This window comes from Engystomops pustulosus, chromosome 4, assembly GCF_040894005.1.
Source record: "Engystomops pustulosus chromosome 4, aEngPut4.maternal, whole genome shotgun sequence".
In the NCBI taxonomy this organism is placed as follows: Eukaryota; Metazoa; Chordata; class Amphibia; order Anura; family Leptodactylidae; genus Engystomops; species Engystomops pustulosus.
Genome location: NC_092414.1, coordinates 71,824,361 through 71,851,714, shown reverse-complemented (window position 1 = coordinate 71,851,714; position 27,354 = coordinate 71,824,361). Strand labels below are relative to the sequence as shown.

Below are 27,354 nucleotides of genomic sequence, written 5' to 3'. Positions count from 1 at the left end.
ATCACCGCATGCAGCATGAGGGGACCAAGACCTGACCAGGAGGACTCCAAAGCCAAGCATTAAGCAGGTATCATGCACTGTACTAATGATGCCTCTGCGGATAAGCAAGTGGTCAAGCAGGGGAGCTCAAGGCTCCTCAAACATCATTGCTACGTAACCCATCACTCCTCCAACCCAGTGTGCTCCATGCTCCTCCTCCGACCTATACAATACCTCCTCTACATCACCTGACATATGTAAGGGCTAAGAGATCACTCCTAGCAATACAAGTCATTTGTTGAAGCATTTGAGTTGAAGGTGTATAAGGTCTATAAACTGAGCAAAAGATGCAAAGGTAGAAAAAAAAACGGTTGCCTACAATGTAGTTGTATTTTGTCAAAGTCCTTGATTTCATTCATCCATCACATTGTAGTTGGTGTTCTAGTTACACAATTAATTTTGTTTTAAATTTTTTCAATGATTTCATGCTGGCAGGTTAGAGATAGTTAGAGGGCCGAATATGGCCCATGGTATGTCACAAGGCTTCATTAAAATGATCCGTTGATATTTTGTTGGAGGCACAATTTTCATTTTACAGACAGAAAGAAGAATACATATTTTCTCTTTCTGGTCCTTTCCTTGCAGAGAAAGTTTGTAAATCTAAATCAAAAAATGTTATTTGCTCTTTATGATGAAAAGATTGAAAAATACAATGCATCCTCCCCCCCAAAAAACCTAAGCATGAAGACCTTGTACAGTTATGTTGAGGAAAATTTTAAAAATAAAAGTTTGAAACTAGCACCTGTAAACCATCCAATATCAATATTCAGTTTGTAGCGTTACTCCTCAGGCTCAGCATAAATCATATTAAAATAGTAAAATTTTGCTTCCCTTAGCAGAAATATTTTGTGGACATACACTATAATGTAGAGTTAAAATACTACTGGCCCTTTAATCAGTCTGTTGATTTTCTCTGTGCAGAGAAAAAACAGGACAGAAGATGGCCGCTGGTCACATGTCCACATCACATGTCCTGCCCCTTCCTGGGCAGGTCATATGATCATCACTATGTTTGGCTGTAGTCAGGTGGTTGCAGTGGATCCTGTATGGCCAGTGTTGTGGTGATGGCAGTTACAAATCATTACTATGGTAACAGAGCAAGACAGTCTTAAATAATCGCTGGGAGCATAGCATAAGAGGGAGGAGAAGTTACTGAGAACTGAAGGATCATGGGACTTGTAGTTGTAGGTGACTTGGAGATAATTCCGCCTACTTTAGAAAGACCATAAGATTTTGAGAATTATAAAATCCTATTCGAGCTCTGTTTTGTGATTAACGACATTTTGTTAATTAATTTATTTATATCATTATGGGGTTTCGTATCAGACGTTCATATTCCCAGAATACCCCTTTAAGATAATGTTACTGTTGCAAATATGCAAATGTTGAGGGCCATACACTACTATAAATAAAGGATTACATATTTGTTAAATATTTATTACTATATTGAGCTCTTAATGATGTTGCTGTAATCTATTTGACATTCATTTGCCTCCTGTGACAATTACAGAGTACAGCAGTTTGGTTTATAGGGATTGCAGCATTAGAAAGAAATCTATGGGAGTAACCTATCCTCTGTTCTTAATAAAATTTTTTAGCCTTTTATGGTCAGTTCTGTCTTTTTCCATGAATTTCTGAATTACCACTTAACTCTACAGGTTACCAAAACTACTGCTGTGCCTCATGTTAAAATATCAATATGCTAGTACATTGTCATAATTCAATATTAAATACCAGCTTAGGCTTAGTTCACACTGCCGTTCACTCCTCCATTCCTTACCTCCTTAAAAAAAGTAAAGAACGTAGGTTTAAAATCTCAATTGTAAATTCCATTGACATCAATATAAGTTTTATGTAATCCTTTGTGGTCAGTTAGGCAGGTATCTGTTATCCATGGGGTTTTTTTTTTACAAACAGAAAAAAGTACTGATAATAATGATGACATAAAATTTACATTGATGGCAATAGATATTTTTTTTTTTATTGAGAACGGAGGATAAACCTCCTGCTTTACTTTTTTTTAACTGAGGTTTGAAGGGTAGTGTGAACTTAGCCTTTTACCTGTAGAATATTTGGCTCACACTGCCAGCAGCATTCTAGGTACAATCATTGTACAACATGATAATTTAAGGAAATGTGTAATCTTTATGTCAGTGCAGAATTCAGAAAGTTGTGTTGAAAGTAGTTAATTGGCTCTCAAGATGATTAGCTTTTCATTATAATTGCATTATTCGGCTGCAGTCTCTGATTGAAATCCCCACTTGCAACTTCAGAAATCTCTAAACACCCGGGAATTAGAGAAGCTGAACATACCGTATACCTTTCAACTGAGAGCGCAAAAGACAACATATTTCAAAAGACAGCAGTAGGGACTGGTAGGAATAACAGAGTAGAACTTGTAGAGATCGTGCAAAGTGAAAGACCTTATAGAGAATACCAGATTCAATAAATTGTCCCTGAATCGAATATTTACCAACACAAAAAGTTGAGTGTTTAAAGGAAACCTACCACAGGGCCAAGGGAGCAGGGAAAAGGGGCTTCGGGGTCATGTAAGAGCAAGACTCTGGGCTCTGGTAACACCACACAAAGCACTTGTGCTTCATTTAAATAAAGTTAATATATTTAGTAAATCTATAGTATTAATTCTTCTAGTAAACATATAACCATAGTCACACTGCTAGGAACTATCCAACAGCATGAATGGTTACTGTGATAGACTTGCGTTAAAGAGTCTCCACTACATCCATTGTAAGTAGGCACATAAAATCAAACTCCACCATACCCTTTCTTTGCCCACCACATTGCCCTCTCTTGCCATGTCTCCTGTTCTTCAATATCAGCTTTAAGAAGCTCTAAAGCTTGCAGTATGCCCCAACCACTCTCATAAAAATGTGCATTTTTTTACCAAAGGAAGATGCATAGGCAAATAGATTTTTTGTACTATGATTCCCAGACTGCAGGCCTGTTTCTTGAACAGAAGTAGCACTGATTAACATGGCTAAAAATGAGTTAACTCATTTAGTTAATGCAGAAAAGGAACAGTTTCCTGTATTACCGAGCACTCAGTACGTATTATCACGTCTGGTTAATAGGTCAAACTAGTCCTACTAACAATCTCTACATCTGTATCCGAATTTCTGCCAGCTGCTCAGACCCCACAATGTCCACTGACCACACTTAAGCCTGTCCGTTTAAGAGTGCAATTTGGTCTCTGTTTGGTTTTACTGTCAAGTCTTCATGGATTATTCATGGATCAATTTTGATCGATTAAGTTTGACAGATCCATCTTCATAACTATTTGCCCCATGATTCTGTTTCTAATCATTTTTTCAGCTATCCTGTAAAAGCATGGAACTTGTGACCATATGTCCTTCATGGTGGTGTCCTTTAATTACTCAATCTTGTTAGGTATTGTGCTTACTGCCAACAAGTTGCCAGCTATAAGCTACAATTTTTATTATAAAACAAATATTTTTGCAATAAAATCATCCTAGTCTTTAGTAAAGAGTCAAGTTTTAGACAATTTTCTACATCAAATAGACTAAATATCCCACAGCATAAACATTGTACGCTTTAGCAAGATGCTAAACTGCTTCAGCACATGTTTCAAAAAGGTTTATAGTAAGTAAGAACATACCAAAGTACCATTTATATACAAAGCTGGAGGCAATCGCTCCCACTTCTCTTCCTGTAAACATTATTCCATTGTCTCTTCCGAAAGAAGGTTTCCGGAATCTTTCAATCAAAAACATATTTCTACAATAAAGTGAATTTCTTTATGCAAAAACTTTATCACAGATATCAAGAGACACCCAAAGGGCTTCAACTATATCTTCTTTCTGTGATCTCTTCCATATTATTTCAACAAATCTGCACAGGTATTACCAGTGCTGGACAAGTGGACCCACACTGCATTAATAATGTACCTGTACCCCTTCATATAGGATATATCTGTAAAGAATAAAATCCATTACACAAGCTTAATTAATGATTCTATGAAAAATGCTGTAATCCTCAAGGGATTTCTCCAGTCACCTCTAAATGGGTTTGTTTTCTGTTGGACCTTATAGCCTGGCCCCACTAGAATATCCTCTGGTATAGTGGTTGTGCATTATTTTGGTTGCATCCAGGGTTAAACTGGCCTACTAGTAATTTACATTTGTCCTGTATGCTGAACATGGTAAATATGTCTTTAAATATAGTTCAGGAGGTCTCCTACTTAAGGACACACGACTTACAGATGACCCCTAGTTACAGACGGACCCCTCTGCCCCCTGTGACCTCTGGTGAAACTTTACTATAGTCCCAGGCTGCAATGATCAGCTGTAAGGTGTCTGTGATGAAGCTTTATTGATTTTCCTTGGTCCCTTTACAGCAAAAAAAAAATTAGAAACATTAATTGTCACTGAGACAAAAAATTTTTTTTGTCCAGATCTACAATTATAAAATATACATACAAATACAACATAAGAACAAACCTATGGACCCCATCTTGTACGTAACCCGGGGGACTGCCTGTACATATAATAAATCAAACATGTTAGCATGGCTATCTACACCAAAACTCCTCTAAACATGCACTCCTATGACACGTGCCAAAGGTAACACAGCTCTGCAGGAGATACAACTCTCCTGCAGAGGGCATGGCACAGTGTCCTTTCCCAATGGAGGTAATGGCCGCTGTTTACACTACAATCTTGGCAGAAGAATTACCTCACATCCGGATGCTGACATTGCTCCTGCTCATCTCAGGCACATGTGCTCCTTATTACTCAACCATTATATTAAAGCAGTTTCCAAAATCTCACCCTGCCGCCAGTGTACCTGCCACAGTTACCGCTAAACAATACTGGGGGAAGAGAACACCCCATCAGAGACAGGTAACCTTGGCAAAATATCACTGTGGTGCCAAAGTACCCAAACACAGTTATGGCTCAATAATACTTGTCAAATAAGTGTCCACTCACCTCTAGACTAGGACAACCAGGAGCAGCCAACAAACAGCCTAACTCTACTGTTTTACGGATCTATAAATACTTAGCTAGTTAATGTCTGCAGACAATGGGGCAGATTTACTTACCCGGTCCATTCGCGATCCAGCGGCGCGTTCTCTGCGCTGGATTCGGGTCCGGCCAGGATTTAAAAAGGTAGTTCCTCCGCCGTCCACCAGGTGGTGCTGCTGCGCTGAAAAGCATCTGAACGCGCTGGAGTTCACCTGCTCGGGCTGAGTGAAGGTAAGCACGTCCCGAGCTACACATTTTCCATTCTTAAATGCGGCGGTTTTTCCGTATACGTCGGGTTTTCGTTCGGCCACGCCCCCAATTTCCGTCGTGCGCATGCCGGCGCCACAATCCGATCGCGTGCGCCAAAATCCCGGGGCAATTCAGAAATATTTGTCAGGAAAACGCGATTCGGGCCCTTAGTAAATGACCCCCAATATATCCATGTAAAATCATAATGCAGCTTTAGTTCCACATTGTTTAGGTTAACCGATATAGCTAATGGCCACTCCAATTTATCTCTGCTACCAATGCTACATACTTCATATGACAGTAAAAATTTACAGATCACTCATGTTACTCCTGGACTTTATCACTCTGGTAAATATTTGCACTGTTTCTTGATATAACATTTCCTAATGTCAAATGTTAGTTTAAGGGTCCACCTAAATATGAGCATTTCGTATAAATACCTATCATTTATATAATAGCTCAATGCTGCCCACATTAATTCAAATATGTAAAGCTATCAAGAATATAATTAAACTTCCATAAACCAAGAAAAAACAGATCAAGTATATATAAATATACTGTATATAAGAGAATAGTCTAAATTCACTAGCTACCCATCTCTCTATTCTGTAACAACAGCTTATCATTAGTGTTGAGCAGACTCAAACTGCATCTGCATCGGAAGTCCAGGTCCTGGTATGGTACTGGTAAGTTACATGAAAACATGGGGAGCGCTTATTCATCTCAAAATGGGGTGGCACATTAAATTTGAAATGACTCTGCTGATGGCATTTAGACAGTAAACACCTACAATCTGTGCCAGCACAGACCACGGATGTTACTGGGGATGTGGCTCTGTTCAGTACTCAACCCAAAACAAATTTCAAGTTTAGGTTTGGCCAAACTTGGCCAATCCAAACTTCAAAGGGAAAACTCATGACGAGTAATCAACAATTTTTTTGGCAACCATCAATGCAAGGGTTAATCAGACCCAGTACAGCTCTGCATTAGACATTTGCCTCTCTAACTGGGGCTTTTATAGATAATCCAGTTACATTGGAAAACTTGTAAGAAAAGAAAAAAGAAAACCCTTTATATGTACCCTATGAGGTCATCAAAGTACCCTGGTGGACATTTTTAAAGTAATAATACACACAAAATGTAAACAAATTTTTAGAAATAAACAATTATATTTTAATTATTTTATAAAATATAAAAATTTGCATTTGCACGAGACTAAACATTAAGAGTAAAATAACTAATAAAAAATAACTAACAACTAATAGGAGCCGCCATTATTTATCACCCAGCACTTATATGAATCTTGTGCAGAAGAAGACTGTCTAGTCCAACTCTGCACTGCACTCTGCACTCTTACCTTCGGACAGTTTTCACAAATCTGCCTCTTTATATATCAAAATGACTGTTACATATTAGGGAATGAATTTATAGTAATAATAATTAGTAATTTTGATTCAATTTGAAAACTGAAAAAAAAAAATTACAATAAATAATAAACAAGAAATACTTTTCCCCACTTTTTGTAAATTTACCCCCCCCCCCAAAACTAAAAAGTAGAAAGTGAAAGTCTCCAAAAGCGATGAAAATGCCATCACGTCTCCAAAAAAATGTAATCTTACACAGCTCCATATGCCAAGGTATGAAATCATTATTAGTGTCAGAATATTGGAAAATAAAGAAATTGATTTAGTACAAAAGATCTTAATTTTTTAAAACCTATTAATACCTATATAAGTTTTATATCTCCATAATCGCACCACCCCAAATAATAAAAGGGAGGTGTCATTTGGAGTGTGTAATGAAAGCCGAAAAACAGAGCCCACAAGAATATGGTGCAAAAGTATTTTTTTGTCAAGTTCACTGCATTTGGAATTGTTTTTCTGCTTCACAGTAGATGGCATGGAAAATGCAATACCATCACTGTTACACAGAAAACGAGCCCTCGCACAGCCCCATAAACAAAAAATTATGTATAAAGAAGGGGGAAAGAAAAAGGGGAAAACAAGAAATAAAAAAAGGGCATCGTTGGGAAGAGGTTAAAGTCTAAGGGCTGATCAGAAGTTGTAAGGGAACAATACTGCAGTCTCCATTGTTTACATCAGTTTTTCTACCTGTATTCCCTCAAGTTAGTAAGGGCAAGGCATGTAGTTGGCTGTAGGGAATCAACCATTTAAAAATACTCACGTGCGCTCCTCTTCATCTTGATCCTGGTACTGTCTGTTACTAAGCTTGACATGTCGGGATCACCTACAAAAGAAACTTATAATTAGCTGCACAGAGCGCAGGGACAAGATGTCCGGCACTCCAGGCTACTAAGTATGCACGCCCGCACATCTCCCTCTCCCATGCTCTCGGCACAGGAGCAAGAGGTGGTGGCATCATATGAGAGGTGTGAATTCATACCTCTCGTGTGATGTCATCTCCCTCTCTCGGGCTCCCAGCATGGGAGAGAGAGGTGCAGATATGTGCATAATAATTTGCGTCTAAATGCTTCTAATTATAAGTTTCTTTTTTAGATGATTCCAGCATGTCAGGCTTAGCGTAGAACACCGTCGGGATCAAGATGAAGAAGAACACAGGTGAGTATTTGTAGGTGTTTTTTTAGTTTTTAAATGGTTGATTTCCTTAGATCCTCAGCTTGGGTGTCACCAATGGCCTTTTCTAAGCATTATTATTTAATATTTTGATACCAAGGAAAATCTTTAATAAAGTGAAATAACCTTTTTAGTATTTTAGGAAAACTAAGGAACTACTGAGTAGGTCAGTGCCAAATGTTATATATAAATTTTTTTTAGATGGACATGCTCTTTCTGGCTATGCAGATGTCCGGGTTTCCCTATTTACAATTATGTAAGATGCAGACAAGCAACTTTGTTTTACAATTTTGTTTTTATATTTAGGACACTACATCAGACATTTTTCTTTCAATTACCGATGTAGCATTATTACACTGAGGAACAAAGCATTAACTTTGCTCATATCTTTTCTGTTGCTTTCACTGTCCCTGAGAAAAGTTCTGACACTTGAGAAAGTAATGTTACAGAATGCTACATCTGTATCTTGGATGTTAATGTTAGGTGGGCTGCTGAATTCAATTTGCTGTTTTCAATCTTTGTGAAGTAACACTTGACAGGAAGCAATAAACATATTTGTTTTTCATTACTTTGCTAGAGCTGTGTTCAATATGTTAATAACTGTCATGTCTAAATGAACTTCGTTTACATATTGCAAAAAGATATTTGAAGCAGAGCATCTGCTAAGCACAGGGAAATACAGACTAATAGTTCAGGTATACAGGGGCAAATTGTGAGATGAATTTAAAAGTAGTAAAAGAAAAAATGTAGCCATTTATGCTATAAATCTTAGGTCTGTGTTTCCTGAACACTAAGCCATTAACACTTTTTTTTTACATACCTTATTCAGTCAAAGTATAAATCATTTTAGCATACCCAGAGCTTCAGCACCTGATACATCTGCCAAAGTGGGTTTACATTCCACTAACATTCAGTCAACATTATGTTTACACCATCTTTGTGCAAACACATTATACAGCGTTATGTATCACGAGTGGGCCGGAATACAAGATATGCTAGATAAGGCGCTGAGAGGCTGGATAGCCTGACTTTATCTCAGCTGCCCACCTCCAAGACTGTATAATCCACATTAGCTTAAAGGACACCTGTCAGCAGGTCTCTGCCACTAGTCCTGTAACCTCTACCTGTTGGAGCAGCTCACAAGGATCCCATCCCAGCCTTTATCTAGTTATTTCATACATTATTCATTGTAAAATCACATATTTTTTATCATGTAAATGAGGCTGGTCACATGGTCAGAGGCAGTGATGTCACCCCTGTTACCCCTCCCCTCTCCTCCCCCTGCTCATGTCTGTGTGTAATGTATAGTAAAGCATGGCTAGTGTGTGTGCTGCATCTGCTGACATGCTGCATCCTCCTAATATACAGGTGAGAGACACAGACATCAGCTACACATGAATCTGACATGTTCTGATATAACATGGCTGCATGGAGCTGCTGTATCTCTCCTATACACACACATGCACACACAGGCTGCAGGGGGCGTGGCCACCAGCACCAGGAAGCACATCATTATACAGCCTCACATCATTATACAGGCTGTCAGTCATGCACTGGGGGTGTGGCTGTACCTCCCACTCATGAATAGAGTGGACAGCTTGAATATGCTAATGCTTCATTGGACATTTCACAAGTCATTTGCATACAGCTTTAGGACCTCATTGCTTAGGTTTACAGGCATGTAGAGGGACAATGAAGGGATAGAGGCAATCCTTTCTAATGGCAGTTTATGAAAATATATTTTGTTTAGGGGGGTTATTTTGCATGACGGGTTCTCTTTAAAGAATATAAGTTCCACTTTTCCAAATCTGAGGCATGCTGGTTAACAATAAAAAGGTAAAATAATAGATTAGACTGCATAAGGTACTGGTGTACTGTTGTCAAGGGGTAATCTGTGGTGATTAAATCCACCCCAATGTGAATGTGATGTAAATGCAACATTAAGACTTTGTTAATGCAATATAATTGCATTTACAATGCATATGTTAGCAAATTTAAAGCATTAATGAACCCTTAAAGGAGCAGGGATATCACAACCTCTAGATCAGCATAGTGAGATCACACTGTACTTCACAGTAGCTTCTCTGACACGGTCTACTGCTTTAAGAGAAGATCAGCACACACCCCCTCCTCAACACCTCATCGCTGACAGTTGTAAAGATTATAATGGCCAGATACTGGGATTTATATCTCAGGAATCGTAGGGGCTAGAAAGAAAATTCAAAGCGCCTATAGGATGTGCTAATCACAGTTTCAGACTGTCTAGTCTAAAAATTCAATATTACGTTAAAAAAAATTAAGTGAAATGAAATGTCAGACATTTAATTTAGTTTAGTGTATGTCTCTACACAAACACATTATTACACTGCATTCATTAATAATAATCCAGCATTTGTAAAATACCCATTACCCGGCTTCCCCCAAGCAAAGCATTATTCCTCTGTTACAGAGATACCGTAATACATCATTCTGGTAAAGCATTTGAGAGTGTCCCGTTAATGCTACATTAACATTAGTTTCACAAGGTTTCCTAGGGTTAAAACAGCAGCCAAGCAAGATGACCTCCCCAAAGGTTAAAAGAAGCAGACTCACAAAGCAGCTAAGCAGCAAAAAAATGTACTGACTTTGCTAGTATTATGCAGAATTGAATACATTAGTGAATTGAGAGTTTACCAATGTATAAATGTTACAATAAAAAACTCATACCTCATCATTTTTTACAGTCATCAATCCATTTTTTTACCTATAAAAAAAAAATCACTGTAACAATCCCCAAAGGCATAAGCAAATATGAGTTAAGTTTTACTGAGGGGAGTCACTTTTGGAGGCTTAAGGGGAAGGGTCAGAACTATAGAATTGAAGATTGGTGCACTGAGAAACTTGGCTTTGGTATCCTATTAAAGATATGAATATCATCTTTCAGTTTGCATCAAGCTCAAGACATAGTTGGAAATGCAATCTCAGATAACGATCCCTTCTTAATGGAACACAAAGGCATGTTTCTACTATAGAACCCAAGATAGGGGTGACTAAATTGATGCCCCTCACTTATCTCAGGCAAAATATAACTCTTCTCTGCTCATGTTCACATCATGTTGGAGGATATTTCTTATAGGTAATGGGTAATTTCACAGGCTCATTCTAGAAAAGACATTCCATACAGAACTGATGGCGTTCGTTTAATAGGGTAATATCTGCTGACAGAACCCATCTGTTTCAGATTGCAGTGGACTCTTCTTATTCAAAGAGCCATAATTTTTCTATTTTCCCCATCGTGTTCCACTATAATGCTACTTTCTGAAGGTTAGAAGAAGGAATTCAGAGTTTCATATGATACAATAATCAAGCATTTATAATTCATTGATGTAAGCAATGCCAAAATTGTAATTCCGCAATCTTAAGGGTTTTTTAATGCTCTTCAGCATGCAACATAACTGTCATGCATTATTTATTCTGTACTGTGCCAATGGATATTGTATCAGATTGACATTGACAGGGAGCCCACCAGCAGAACCCAATAAGCATCTGTAAATAGCAGGATAGTGGCCATTGGCACCAACTACGTGCAGGTCAAAAGATTAAAGCCGACATCAAAAGCAAAATGTAAGCTTTTCTTCATTCCCTTATTGGTGCCATATTATTATTTCTATGGCCCTGATTATTCCTAAATACACTTTTGTTGACATGTTAATCATATTTTCCTATATGAAATAACTTGGCTTCCCCCTTCTAGCTCTGCGTTGGGAAGTTCCTCTGCATTCATCCTAGAAGTTTATGAACAAATAGACAACTGGTGTTACCACACTAAAAGCAGCGCTTATTGGACACAGACATAGTAGGGAGACAACCTAAAATGGAAACACTCAGTTGTCAGTTTACTTACATTCTTTATTTTTATAAAATGCAACAATTTAGAGTCTGATACATTGTACACCACGTCTAAAGTCTTACTAAAGTAGAAGCGTCAGTAGTAGAAGATAAGGCAAAGCCGTAAACCACCCCAAACATTGAGTGAGAAGAAGATTGAAGAGGGAGGATTATGGTAGCAAAGACTTTCCATGGCAACATTTATTTTGAGTGAGGACATTTAATTTTTCCCATGAAAATTGTGTATGTACTGTACGCATACCGTATGTTGGCATACAGTACTTGCAGAAGGTTTTGTACAAGCATAATAATAACTGCAAGATAAGTAGAATGCCAAATGCCAATAATATCACAAGTGACACTCCATATTAAAAAAGACCAGTGAATGAAGTATAGTTCTTAAAGGGCTCATCATCACAGTAAGTAGAATGGCAGTGTAAAGCGCTCTTAAGCTTCTCTAAATCCCCTTCCAGTCTGACTCACTGCAGCTCACTCAATTCATCTGAACACACTACTTGTAATTAAAGTTAGAACAGACAGCTAAAAATACCCAGCGATGACATCATTTGGTACAATGCCATGTGTAATAAAAAAAAGCAAACAACACATCTTTAAAGCCTTTAAGTGGAGCTTTTATATCTTAATATTGCTGCATGAATTAAATATAGAACATTTTAAGGACAACTTTAAATAAAAGTTAAAAACAAAATAAACAGCTTTAACCCCTTGCTGCCGAAGCCCCTTCTTCCATTTAACTTATTTGCTTTTCACCTTTCAAAGGCTTTTAATTTTTTTTGTTTACAGGAACATATTGTTGTCTGCATAGCAAATTGTACTCTGTAATGGCTTCATATAATATTCCATGCAATGTACTGGGATGAGGGGAAAAAAGCCAAATGCATTGAAATTGACAAAAGAAAACATATTTTTGGCATTTCCTTGACGCACAAAATTTTTTTCATACTTTGATATACAGAGCTGTGTGAGGCTTTTTGAGGGATGAGCTGACATTTTAATTGTTACTGTTTTGGGGACTGTATGATCTTTTTGTCACTTTTAATTCAAATTTGTATGTGTTGCTTAATGGCAAAATGGCACTTCAGACAGTTTGACTTTATTTTCCCTTACAGGGCTCACCACTGGAATAATTGCTTATTTATTTTGATAGATCTGGCATTTTGGGAAGCTGTAATACCTAATGGGGCACATTTACTTACCTGTCTGAGTCATGATCCCTGATCCGGAATGTCCATCGGAATGCACATCTGCCGCGATTCACGTAGATCCTACGCTCCCCACTCAGGTCCGCCAGAGTTCACCTTCTTCTTCCCGATGCATGTAAGTGCTTGGCTTTCGACACAAATTTGAATGTTAAATCCTGCGCTTAGTCCGAATCCGTCCGATGGCCCCCCCCCCGCCCCCCTGATTTGTGTCCTGTGAAAGACAGTGCAATCGCAAAAAAATCCAATTGCATGCGACACAATCCCCGGCGGGAACCCTTTGTAAATAAGCCCCGAATATTTTTATTCGGGTTTTAGGGAAAGGGGGTTGATTTGAACCTAGTTTATTTATTTATTTATTTTTACATTTACTTCACCAATGACCTGATAGGGGGACAACAATCAATGTTGGAAGTGGGTGTTTGCTGAATTATGCACTAAACCATTTATACATCCTTAATTACACCATGATGTATGGCTCCATCAGGTGTTAAGCAGTATAATGGGGGGCAAAAAAATCTAGTAATCAACTCGTTCTTAGGTTGAATTTACACATACGTATGTCATTTTATTAATGAGTGGATCACTGTTAGGGGCATTGTATGAGGGGGCACTGCTGGGGACACTTTATGGGTTTATGGAGCACTGCCGGGGACATTGCATTGTGGGGGATCAGCTAGGGACATTTCATTGGGTGGGTGGCTCTGCTGGGGACATTTCATTGGGCGGGGTGCTCTGCTAATAACATTTCATTGCATTGGGGGACCACTGGTGGGGACATTACATTGCCCTCCATTCAGCTTTCAATCCCCAAAATAATGGAAAGAAAGAGAACTTTCAGGCCATGTCATGCACAAGCTCTGGTCCTGAATTTGAGCATTTCCAAAGTATGGGCCTTTGAAATACTCCCAATCAGGCTAGTGGCCAGCTTTAAATTCAGCTTTAAAGATCTGATGGTGGCAGCTGTCCCACAGTATGAAGTTCCCTGCTGCCACTACTTTTCCCGGCAGGCCATGCCCGCCTTGCAGAAAAAGTGGTGTACAAAATAAGGCATGCAAAATGTCCCAAGGTGCACCACACAAGTGACATGTGGACGAGTAAGAACTGGCAGGAACGTTACATCTCTTTAACTGCCCACTGAGTTAATTTAGTGGTGACTGGTCCCAAGGCAGGATGTGTTTTTTGCTCATATTCTGCCCCCACCCTGGATTGACGGATATCAATTCTTGCCTCCTACTCCACTTCCTTCCTCTCCTGTTGCTTCACCCGCCTGCACAGCAACTGCATCACAGATTTTAGCAAAGCCAAGGGGAAATAGCAGCAGGCCGTGCTGAAACTAATCTGTCTGGGTAAAAGACCACACCCTGCCCTGGAATTGTGGACTGGGATTCAGGAGCAGACGGGGAGTTAATGCTTCTGAATTTAAAGTCCAGCAAGGTTGTTTGAAACAATGACTGGAACCTTGTTGATGCTTTGGGCAGAGCCAGGTTGACACACATCCCTTGCCTTGCAAATTTGATGAACCTGGTGGTGCAAATGTCCCAGGAAAATTACACAGACCTGTTGGAGCAGCTGTTTTAATTTTGTAGCATGTGCATTTTTGATGTTCAAAGCCTGCTGTTGCCTGCCTATCTGCACTGCAGAGGAACATTGGCCTGCCCACTCACCGCCTCATATGCCTCAAGTCCAACTAGGTGGAATTCAACTTTGCATATGAAGGAAAGGGTGTGTGAGCAGCAACAGGAAATTCTTAAATTCCAGCTCCAGAACACCTGGGTCAGCTGTTGAGCTCTTCACCACCAATGACCGGGCTGCCATAAGGGACATTTTCTCAGTGCTTCACTACTTCAAATATGCCAACCATACGCTCAGTGCTGATTATGCCAATATCAGCACTACCATCCCCATTTTTCCTGCTTGAAAAGCTATTCTGGTAATGACGGAGGATGTAATGGTGGCACAGCAGTAGGAAGAACAGGAGGAACAGATGTCAGGTCAGTCCCCACATGGTGGGTTGATACATCAATTGTCAGGCACTGAACTGTCCATCCAGGGAACACTTGGAGGAGTAAGGGGAGGGGGATGAGGAGGAGGAGTTTTTCTCAGAGCAGGATGACACCCAGAGCAGCTCACAGGGATCAATGGAGAGATTTAGAGTCACCAAACACTGTTTGCCCTTGCCTCTGGGTAGTCTTGCAAAAATGGGTCACTTTATACTCCAGTGATTGTGATTGATATCCGAGTTTCACGGATAATCAATTCAAATTACTAGGTAGAGATCCTGCTGGATTCTCACTAGTAGGATTGTGTAGCATCATTAATTCCAATGGTAGAGTGTTAGAAAAAATAATGGATTACAAGCACCAAATTGGTGCAGGCACTACTGGCAGAGTTCCCATAGGTCAGTGATGGCGAACCTTTTAGAGGCCGAGTGCCCAAACTGCAACCCAAAACCCCCCTTATTTCTTGAAAGGTGCCAACCAAAAATTAAAGCAGTAACTTATTGCTTCCTGTTCAACAACTTTCAATCATATTGGCCTCCTGAGGACCGCAACACAGTAGAAAGATGGAAAATTTTCACCATTTTAGCTTCTTTCCAGTTTTCCTCTGTACACAGAGAATCGTGGGGCCAGCAGGAGGTCCTTCAAAAATAATTCGACCCTGTCTAATTCTCCCTCTTCCTACAACTTCCCCCTTCCTGGAACTGCAGGAAGTTTGAGTTTTGTCTGGTGTGCTAGGGCGATAGCCCGGGTGCCCACAAAAAGGGTTCCGAGTGCCGTCTATGGCACCAGTGCCATAGGTTTGCCACCACTGCCATAGGTAATTGAGAGCTCAGTGGCAGCATGGGGAGGAGCAGGAACACCATCACCAGCTTGGGAGGGAGAGGGAGAATTCCACTGTATACGGCAAGTAGTACCAGTAGGCAGACTTTGACTTGCATGTCAGTTTATTACTGACTTGCGCCACAATTCTGCAGCATGAACATGTGCACAAAAAAATGATGCACACTTCCACAGTAGTGCAGGGGACACCAGATTAATGAAGATGGTGCACCAGTTTTGATTAATCTACCACAATTTGCACACTCCACAAGCAAACTGCATAAAGTACAGACTGCACAAGTTCTGATAAATGTGGGCCAGTGTGTTGACGGGTCTCTGGAATTAAACCTCCAGTGGGCAAATCTTTTGAACTGGTGGATAAAATCAAATTTGATTAGGGGCACAATGTATAATGGATTCAAGTATATTATTTATTATTCTATACTTTAGAACTGGTCCTCTTTGTTAACTAAACTTAATGTGCAAATACTTAAGAATTTCCCCTTGAACAGGACATTATATATACTTCCTCAAGCTTCTATTTAAATATTGCAAAACAGGCAAAATATACATTACATAGCACGACCAAAGGTTTGGACACACCTCATTCAAAGAGTTTTCTGTATTTTCATGACTATAAAAAATGTAGATTCACACTGAAGGCATCAAAACTATGAATTAACACATGTGTGAAACAACTGAAAAATGTCTCATATTCTAGATTCTTCAAAGTAGCCACCTTTTGCTTTGGTTACTGTTTTGTACACTCTTGGCATTCTCTTGGTGAGCTTCAAGAGGTAGTCACCTGCAATGGTCTTCCAATAGTCTTGAACAAGTTTCCAGAGATGCTTGGCCCTTTTGCTTTAACTCTGCAGTCCAGCTCATCCCAAACCATCTCGATTGGGTTCAGGTCTGGTGACTGTGGAAGCCAGGACATCTGGAGTAGCCCCCCATCACTCTCCTTCTTGGTAAAACAGCTCTTACACAGCCTGGAGGTGTGTTTGTGGTCATTGTCCTGTTGGAAAATAAATGATGGTCCAACTAAACGCAAACCAGATGGAATAGCATGCTGCTGCAAGATGCTGTGGTAACCATGCTGGTTCAGTATACCCAGTAAACAAAGCAAAAGGTGGCTACTTTGAAGAACCTTGAATATAAGACATATCTACAGTTGTTTCACACTTTTGTGTTAAGTATATAATTCCACATTTGTTAATTCATAGCTTTGATGCCTCAAGTGCGAATGTACAATTTGGCTAGTCATTAAAATACAAAAAACTCTTTGAATGAGAAGGTTTGTCTAAACTTTTGGTCTATATATATATATGAAAATTCTGCAGCACAGTCCTCAGCAATAAAGTGTAACGGGTGCTAATTTTCTACTCACACCAGTCAGAGTCAATTTGATTTCCAGAAAAATGAAATACGGCAGCACTCCAATGTTGTGAACAAACAAATAAAGTGTTTATTCCACCTCCACTTAGCAGAACTTAATGGATATGGGTGGTCTAATTTTGCCAGAGGCAATTTTCTGTAAATATTCCACCTCCAGCAACGTTTTCGGCTGTTTGTCAGCCTTTGTCAAGACAATATATATATTGAAAATTGGTTGTATATCATAGAAATTATCATAGAATAGTTAAATATTAATTTTCTTGGAATACAAAAGTTAGAGTTGCATTCATTTCAGTATAAGTTGTCTATGTTCAATGTATTGTATACAACAATGATTGTATTTGATTGATCTTTCATAAAGTTTATTAGAAAATGTGAATTCTGATTTGCTCTGTATTTGAAAACAAATTATAAAGACATAGCTCTTCAGAACCTGACCTTCAATTTATGGCATCATGGAGCTGTACAAGGTATTTCTTGGCTGCACAAAACTAGAATGAATCCAGGATTCCATACTGCAATTACCTTTGTATAGTAATTAGCTGCCTCTACACAGCATTCAGAATAATAATCACACAAAACGCACCATTAACATACTACAGCAGCAACACATTACTGCTGCCCACATATTCTGTGTTGTTTGCAGATGCATTCCACAGAATAGACATTAATTAAAAAAAATATAAGGTGATTTAATTAAGAGAATGAATAGGAAGGGTGGAAAAGCACTGTGGCAGGTTGGATTTGGGATCTGGGCACGCAATATAATTAGCAAATCATACATTTACACCTACACAACTATACAAATTGCCTAAGTGTCAGGGTATTTCTGTTTGTTGTGATGATCACAGTTTTTCCTCTTAAATTTTGTTAGGCTCAAAAATGGTCATGCCATCTATACCACATTGAGAGGAGGCAAAGTACTTTAGATGATGGTTACAAGTCAATAGAATTATTCAAGAACTTTTTAAATAAACATTTTAGTGCATATATACAGACTAACCCAAAAAAAAAAAATCTGAGATAAGCAAACAACTGTAAAAAGATTTCAGCACATAATATAGGGATTCATCATATTCCGCTTAAAGGTGCTGGGAAAAACATCCTACATGTAGAGCTTATTGGTGGGGTAAAATAATGGACATGCTAATGGAAGTTCTGCTCCTAAAATGGAACAGCCCCATCACTGCTGTGAGCTTAGCTTAGGCTTCATGCATATAGATGGGTTATGTACTGTTGCTGGCGGGCCATCTGAGAGTGGCTGGTGAGCGCCGCTCACTCCAATGATTTCCTAAAGAAATGACCGGCTACACCATGAATGCATGCAGGTATGGAACCCGCTCTATAATTCGTGGCACAGCTGCTCAGAAAGCTCAAAGTATGGTGAGACACAGTCCATGCAGTGCACAAAAGAAGTCTATGGTGCTGTGAATCAGCCGTTGTTAGTGCAGTTAGTTCACAACATGCAAATCCGGTCGTGTGCATGAGGCCCAAGTTTGAGATATATATCTTTAATAAGGCCACTGAACCCAGAAATCTCCCATCTAACCCTAAATGCTGCTGCATTCATAAGGGCACATCAATGATGCTGGCAAAGTGTGTTTTGTAGAGTTCACAGCTTTTCGTAAGCCAAGATATATCTTTTTCTCTTTTAAACAAGGTTTAAGAGCTACACAGGATTCTTCAGCAGTTCAGTTGGCAGCCGATCAAGAAAACCAGAGCTTCAAAAGCTTTCTCAGCAGAGAGCAATGTCTCATAAGCTTCTTCCTTTATTGTCGCATTTAGCTAACTTACCTGGTGAATGTTGATAGGCCTTGTACAACATATAAAAAGAAGATGTGAACCGAATAAAAGATGAAAAATGCGATTTCAACAAAATTTGATAAGTGGCAGTATGCAATGAAAGAAGTCATTATCATCACCCACCTTTTTGATAAGTGGCAATATGCAATGAAAGAAGTTATTATCATTACCCATCTCCGATGAAGACAGCATCTCTTCTTGAGTGAATGACGTTAGTATACACCACACGCTGATTTGTCAGCACATATGGTAGTACCATTCAAAGAGCTATGACATTGATAGTGTTATAGCTCAGAAAATGGCGCTGCCATCTGCACCACATTGAGAAGTTGCAAAGTACCCTAGATGATGGTTACAAGTGGACAGAATTATACCAGAACTTTTTGGAATTTGTTTACCAGGCATGAATATAGACTACACCAACATAAACAAACAACTGAAGAAAGTTTTCAGCACATAACATAGGGATTCATCACATATTTTATAGTATTGCATGGGTTGGTAAGGTAACCTAATTTAGGTACATTATTATCAGGTAATCTCATTTACCCATTCATGAATGAGGGCTTCTTTGCATTTGTAACAGTTCCTTTCCAATAGGGGTTTACAGCTGCTGGCAATGCATTAAAAAAAATAAAGTTCCATATAGGTCACTGCTGGCACCCTTGTATATACAGATATAAGCCCAAGAATTGTCAACATACAATATAAAAATGCACAATGGGGCACATTTACTGAGGACCTTGCGCCAGTTTTCTGTTGGATTTCTTTTCAGTGCAAACTAGTTGCACATGTATTTAAGAATTGTCTGTGCCACATATGTGTCGTGGCTGCACTATTCTTTACGTGACACAAATTTCATAGTCATATTTCATAGTGCATAGTCGGACCGTGCGCCACATTTGACATACAAAGCGTAATATAAGTGTGTAGCGTGCCCCATGTAAAAAGTGTACCCAAAAAAATTGGTGCACTCTATCGGGGCAGTGCAGGAAACGTCAGATTCATGAAGAACAGGCGGAACTGGTGTAGTTTGCACTCTTTTTAGTAAATTTGCCCCATTGACTACACAAGGAGAAATGCTTGCCAAACAAGTCAATGGCCAAAGCCAATCAGTGCTGCAGCCATTGATTGGTTGACTAGGCATAACCTATGTGTTAGTACACATACAAACCAGGTATCAGGGCACTGTCTAAATGACTAAATCAAAGAGAAGAAGTATTGGGGACCTTTTCTTACATTAATGCCTCCATTTTGAGCATATTTTAATGTCATGGAATATTTTATGTTTAAAAGCAATTTGAGGTCTTATTTTTTGCAGGATTGAATTGATTGATTATTGTCTTGATTTTGGATAGAAAATCAGAAATCTTCGTTTTTTTTGTACTTTATGAATGGAAAAAAATAGTATTTTTAAGTTTAAGTTTTTAAATATGATCTCCTGTCTTAAGCGTATGAACATTATTGCCTGTAAGTAATGATGGGGCCCACAAGACACAGGAAGACTTTATTTAAATAGTAAAGATTACATTGCTCATATTCACCAATTTTGGCAAGTCGCTTGGTAGTCTTACTGTTAAACACAAGGATATGTATTATGTTGTTTTTACCTTCTGCCAACAACATACATATACTTCAGAATGCAGTAGAACAAACATCGTAAAGACCTCATGCATAACAGCTACAACACAACTGCAATCATCAGATGCAATGTCATCAGTTCAATAAAAGTGTATGAGAGCTTTTATTTTTTAGATGAGAATTATATTTGAATATTTATTCTGCATTGCCAATGAGATGGGATTGGTTTGGTCTGATTTATCTCATAGCCCAGTGGTGGCAAACCTATGGCACGGGTGCCAGAGGCGGCACTCTGAGCCCTTTCTGTGGGCACTCAGGCCATCACCCCGGAATTAAGTTCACCAGACAAAACTCTTCGAATCTGCCTGCAGAATCTTCCTACAATGATACAAGAATTTGCCCTCCTCCTTTAAACTGCATTGGTGTCCTTAGGAGACTGAAGGATTGAAAGTTGTCAATGAACAAGGAGAAATACATTACTGCTTAAATTGCTGTGCTGGCACTTTGCAATAAATAATAAATAAGTGGCTTTTGTTTGAAGTCTGGGCACTGTGGCTCTAAAAGGTTCGCCATCACTGTCATAGCCTAAGGCTCAGCAGTCTCCTCACTAATATCCTTATTTTTTCAGCATTTTCCATAAACATATTGGGGCTTATTTCCTAGGGCTCTGCAGACGCACTTTCGTCGGACTTCCTGACATTTTTGGGTTTTGCACAGCTGTGACAGGTATTTAACAGGGGATTGTGTCCTACGCGATCGGATGTTTTGGCGAAGTTGTGCTAACTTTCATGCGACAGAAATCAGGTGGTCGGACGATTCAACTGAATCGAACTGAGCGCGGGATTTAACTTTAAAATTGTGTCGCAAGATCAAGCACTTACATGCACCAGGAAGAAGAAGGTGAAATCCGGCGGACCTGAGCGGGGAAGCTACACATGCAGGATATTGGTTGCATGATCTTAGTGAGAATGCATTATCGTCATAACTCCCCCAGATGGGTAAGTAAATATGCCCCATTGTCACCACAATTACAGGTAGCGTTAGTAGCATACGGCTGCTTTTAGCTTTGAGATTGTTGACATTGTTCCATTTTCTTAAGTATAATATGTGGTTTTCCCACTGTAAGAAGTGTTTAATAACTCTACACATTTGTGGATCCTGCCAGTATAGTACTCTGCTACAAAATAGTGATCGCACAAGTGAACCATCACATTATTTACATCAGATACTCTTTAATTCTCAATCTTATAAATATTTTAGGAAATGGAACAACACAGAATAGCAGCATTAAGCGTTGTTACGTCAGCTTAACATTATAGTTCATTCAAATTAACAGAAAAGATCTAAAACATATGAAATTACATAGTTGCATAGTTAGTATGCATGAAAAAAAAGAGATGCCCATTAATTTCAACCAAGGAAAGGTAAGGGATGTTAGGGTAACAATTCTATATCATAAAACAACAATCAATCTTATTTTGATGTGAAAAGACCATTCTTGAAGCTCTCTGCTGTCTCTGCTGTGACCAGCTCCTGTGACAGGCTATTACACAGATTCACAGTTCTTAAAGGGGTATTCCCATTTTAGCAAGTAAATGCTATTGGTTGATTATTGAAAAGTTATACAATTTTAAAATATACTTTCCTCCTTGTGTTGTAGGTCTCTGCTTGCTGTCCTCCTATAGAAAGCTTCATTATTTATTTCCAGTGGACAGAAATCTGACCATGGTCACACAGGTGCACAGCTCTTTTAATACACAGCTCTGATTACTCTCTGTGATATAATGAGCTGTGCACCTGTGTGACCATGGTCAGATTTCTGTCCATTGGAAGTAACATAGAAGCTTTCTATAGAATGACAGAAAGCAGAGATGTGGAAAAGCATGAGGAATTGATACAGAAGGTATATTGTAAAATTGTATAATTTTGAATCATACAAACAATAACATTAATTTGGTGAAATGGTGAACCTTGGCTCCTCTGGTGATTAAACCTTGTTTTCCCCAGACAGAATCAGTACCCCTTGTCTTTTGATTTGAATTTTTGTATGGACCATTTATATTTTTAAATAAAGTAACCATGTCCCGCATTAGTCGAACTTAGTGTGGACTGACCTGAAAGAGTATCCTATGACAATATCACATTTGAGGTCATTAAATTGTGACCCACAGTACTAGCAATGTTTTTCAATAGGAATAGCAAAGCTATGTGCATGAATTGATATAGAAAGTATATTGGAAAAGTGTATAATCTTTACTTACACAAATAATAGAAATTATTTGCTGAAAGTTGACAACCCCGTTAAGTCAGATACAGTTGGGTTGACATTTCGGTATGTTTGGAAATTGTACAAACAATGTTTCTTGGCTGTAACCAGATTATGCCAATAATGTAAGAAAACAAATGTGAATTTAGGGTATTTTATTGTCACTATTATGTTTGTACTGACTGTAATAAGTCGGTTGCCCATCCGAATACATAATTCTAGTGATAATAGATTTAGGTACACAAAAAAGAATTGTATAAGTAAGGATTACACTTTGATGGGGTCTTGCACTATACAATAGTTAGAATTCTTGAGAAGGTACATACTAACAATATTCTTTGCAGTATATTGTGAGCAAGTATAACACGGTGCATGGGGAAATGCAAAGGACAGTGGGGTTGCTCAGTAAACCTATTCTCAGCATGGAAACCAAATGAATATAGGATTTCTTCTATAGGAGCTCCATGGTTCAATTGCTGGCTTGATTGTATGACACATCTAGTACCCTGAGTCAATCTATTTTCTTACTGAATGACACCATACGTACAAAATTCCTATCACCTGAGTATGATTGGAAAGGTCATTATTCGTATTCAGCACCATACAGCACAGGTTATATTCTCGCAGATGTTGTGTATAATACTAGTCACACTAGTCACAGCTTGGTTTCGTTCATGAATGAGGTTTATGATCGGGATTCAGTGAAAGGGTGGCGAGGTAAATTATTTTTATGAAGGGTGGTCCCACTGAGACTACAGAGAAAAAAAAAAGAATGTTTGACAGAGAAATCTGCCATAATGAGGTATGATCCCACGCAGTGAGTGGGAGTTTAGAAAAGCAGCTACAGCGTTAACACTGTCTATGCGGAGAAAAGCCAGATAATTATGTATTAAGTCCACCTAATATTGCTACATTAAAACACAATAATTACCGCATGTTGCACCATTATGCATGGACAATTATGTACATTAGCTTAATGTCACCTGTTTTGTAGATAAATTCCTTATATTATTGTTGTTACATAAATGGACATGGTTGTAAATCTACAAATCCTATAATAATGATATTTACATTTGGAAGCTCTCCAGGCGTCTATATGTAATATAAAACTTTCAATATTGCTCACTCCTTGGGCTCGGTATCAAACGGCTAGAAATCTAATTAGAAGTGCAGTTTGTTTAGCAGATCTGTGCATGTTTGTTCTACAATTTTAATTGAATGAAATAAATAACATTGACGGCATGAAAGTCTGCAGAAGAGGCTCAGCCACGGTATAAAACACAGAAAATGATGAAATTGTGATGATCTCTCATCATATCTGCTCAATGGATTCTCAGACTAGATCAATGTTTAATCAATAGACAAATGTACAGACTAAAAATGACTGGCGTTTTACAGAGATCAAATTCACAAATATTGGAAGTCGTCTTATTGTCAAATCAAAAACTTCAGATATTGACAGAACATACTATAGATCTATATCTGACGTCTTATTTTGGGAACTGAGGGAAATGAAAACTACAACTACTTTGTTTTTACTATATCAAGCAGCATATATTCTGCTTGCAGCCACAATTAGATATTGAAGCTACAAATGGAGATTCACAATCTATAACAAAATTGTGGCTGAAAGTTTATCGCACACAGAACTTTTTGGCCAGCGAAATGCCAGACTCCTAAATGATAGCCAAATGGATTCCATTATGTTAGAAAGGAACATTTAGAATTCATTTGTGTTTGTCATGTTACATTTCTGTCAGTAGAACAGAAAGAAAATAAACGGTATTATGCGAACTCTGCCTTACCTGCTACATGGAATAGTACCAAAATACAGTTTTATTAATAGTAAAAATGCTTAATGTCAGAAAGTCACAATAAAACATCAACTTCTTCAGGATCAAAGACATTTTTGAAACATCACCACAAAAAATAATTTTTTAGTGTCCAATAAATTAGATTTTGATATAAATGTTGCTTTTCTCATTTGCTTATACATAGGAATATGCAAGTGTACTTGTATAGGTACAATTAATATGCCATGAGCATTTTTCTTTTTTTACTTTCCACAATGTCATGTTAAATGGAGCATCTCGTCAAAATGTATCAGGTCAAATTTGGCTCTCAAAACAATAACAGGACCATGAAGGGGCTTAATTAGGAGCATAGACATATTTTTCAATATGCAAATTACCCTGCAATGGCAGTAAAGGTGGGTGTGATTTGCAAGATTTGACTACAGACAGACATGGGGTAAGAATTACAATTACAGCTAAAGGTGGCATTGGAGATCTGGAGAACATGGGATGGGAACACGTGTGTCTGGTTGTTACAGATTCCTATAGTTTTTGTGGACTTAATCATTCTTCATTCAATTTAGATATTAATATTGATTTTCACGTTTTAGATGCTTAGAATTTGTAGATGTTTCGATTTGAATTGCCTGTAGAAATGATCTGTTTGTTCAGAACTCATTAAGCTTAAGGCGGCCATATATGATTTCTGTCAATATGAGTAGTAATCACTAACCATCTAGTTTGTATGGGGGTGTTCAATTTCAACATGCCTGAGCCTTCTGTTCTGGGAGCAAATAATTATGATCTGTCAACAGGGAATACATGCTCAGGTATGCACTTCAGCTGATACAGCAAGTTTATCATGAATGGCTATAGAAAAGGGAAAATACAGACAAGACATACATTAGCAGCCAACATAAAAGACAAAATCACAAAAGCAGGGTGCAAAAAAAGACTTACAGCTCATGTTTAGAACTCACACAGGAACTGGTCTATTGCAGAAGAGCAGAAGAAACTTGGAGACAGTGGAACAGCCACTTTATATGTAGAGGGGAAGATAGAAGAGCCAAGAGGAGTGAAGACAAGTGAAAACAAAAGGGTTGGGGAGAAGAAGAAGAAAGACAGACATTAATATAAAGGGAATCATTAAAGGGGATATTAGTAATACAATAGGACTTAGACAAGATGAGATGATATCTATAATTATGTACTCTATCATACATGATACCTCCAGATTGCCCTATCAAGAATATAGAGATAGGGCATATTACATTGTATGTTACATGTTGATATCATTCTCTCAGTGCCAACCAGATTGCATCTTTTTTCCACATCAATTCTTTTAAAACAAATTGCAACAGTGTCATATGTCAATTATGTTATGGTTTCTCTATTATAACTCCAGGCAATTTATGACCACCCCCTCTTCCCCCACATATAGTGCTTTCTGTTTATTTGCACTGTTTTGTGTGTGTACTGTGACCTAGGGAGGGAATGAGGCCTAGTTATTGGACATTGTTTAGGGTGGACTCAATAATAGTCAATGACAGTTTGGGGGTCTCAGTGTGAGGCCTCACTGTTCTTTTTCATGTCCTTCCATTGCATTCCCATTAAGTGTTCTGAGGAGGATCAAATTTATTTTAACCTTAAATTTGTATAGTATATGCAATTATTGCAATTCAAATACATCCTGTAGATTATTCTGTTTCCTGTTACTTATAAAGTGGCCACATAATTTATAGCATTGTACAGAGACTCTCATTTACATCTGTCCATATCGTCAACATATCTCACATTCCATTTTGATTTCTAAACACATAAGACTATGGACGAAGGCATTTAACTCATCAGTATGGTTTTTTTTAAGTTTAGGAAGACATCAGAGAAACCAGAAGAAATCAAGGCACAAGGACATTAGTCTGTGCCAATGCTGTCCTTGATCATAATAAAGCAAAGACCCACGACCAGCAAGGTGAAAGAGCCACCACGCTTCTATTGTAAATGAAACTGATCAAAATATTATATCTATATTTATAAAGATTGATTGATGGTGCAGCTTCCTTAAAACTCTTTGGATGATAATAAATTAAAACATGTTTATTAATAAAAAGTTGAGCTGGAGCCAATTAACCATATCACCAATCCACTGACAATTAAAGTATTCAATTTCCATGGCTTATATGCATGCAATACGCTATTGTTAAAACACAATTAAAGGTTTGCTCAAGAACCTTTAGAAAAGCCTGGAAATTAATAGGAGAAAACCTAAATTGGACTCTTTGGATGCCATAATACAAGGGAGGACATTTTAGCAGGACACTGATCCCAAACTCACATCCAAATAAACTTTTAATTGGTTTCAGATAAATAAATCTGCTAAAATGATGTGTTATTATTATCATTATTACACACATTTTAAACCTTTCACGACCTGTGATGTAATAGCAAGTCACGGGTCGGCTGTGGGTGCATGGGGAGGGCTCACGGGCTGAGCCCTCTCCATAGCCGATAAGTCTTTGCTGCATATCGCACATATTGTTAACCTGTTAACCTGCATATCACATATCGTTAACCCGCACATCGGCTTCAAAAAGATGGCGGTGCCCATGCCAAGGATCGTCGTTCCCCATGACGTTAATTTTTCTAAAAATTCATCATTTTTTCAGTTTTTTTGTAAATAATTTGGTAAATAAACTTATCAATCAAATTTTACCACTAAAAT

The 27,354-nt window shown here is 38.3% G+C and overlaps 1 protein-coding gene across 3 annotated transcripts in view; it reads right to left on the bottom strand.

Moving 5' to 3' along the window:
- HTR4 (5-hydroxytryptamine receptor 4) overlaps window positions 1–27,354 on the bottom strand; it is a 325,752-nt gene that overhangs the window by 7,739 nt on the left and 290,659 nt on the right. The window contains exon 7 of one of the 3 annotated variants that reach the window (XM_072146216.1): window positions 25,593–25,669. The exons of the other annotated variants lie outside the window; for them this stretch is intronic. Coding sequence (XP_072002317.1) covers window positions 25,609–25,669 — 61 coding nt within the window. The 3' untranslated portion in view covers window positions 25,593–25,608. The remainder of the gene's footprint in view (window positions 1–25,592; window positions 25,670–27,354) is intronic. 3 annotated transcript variants of the gene reach the window in all.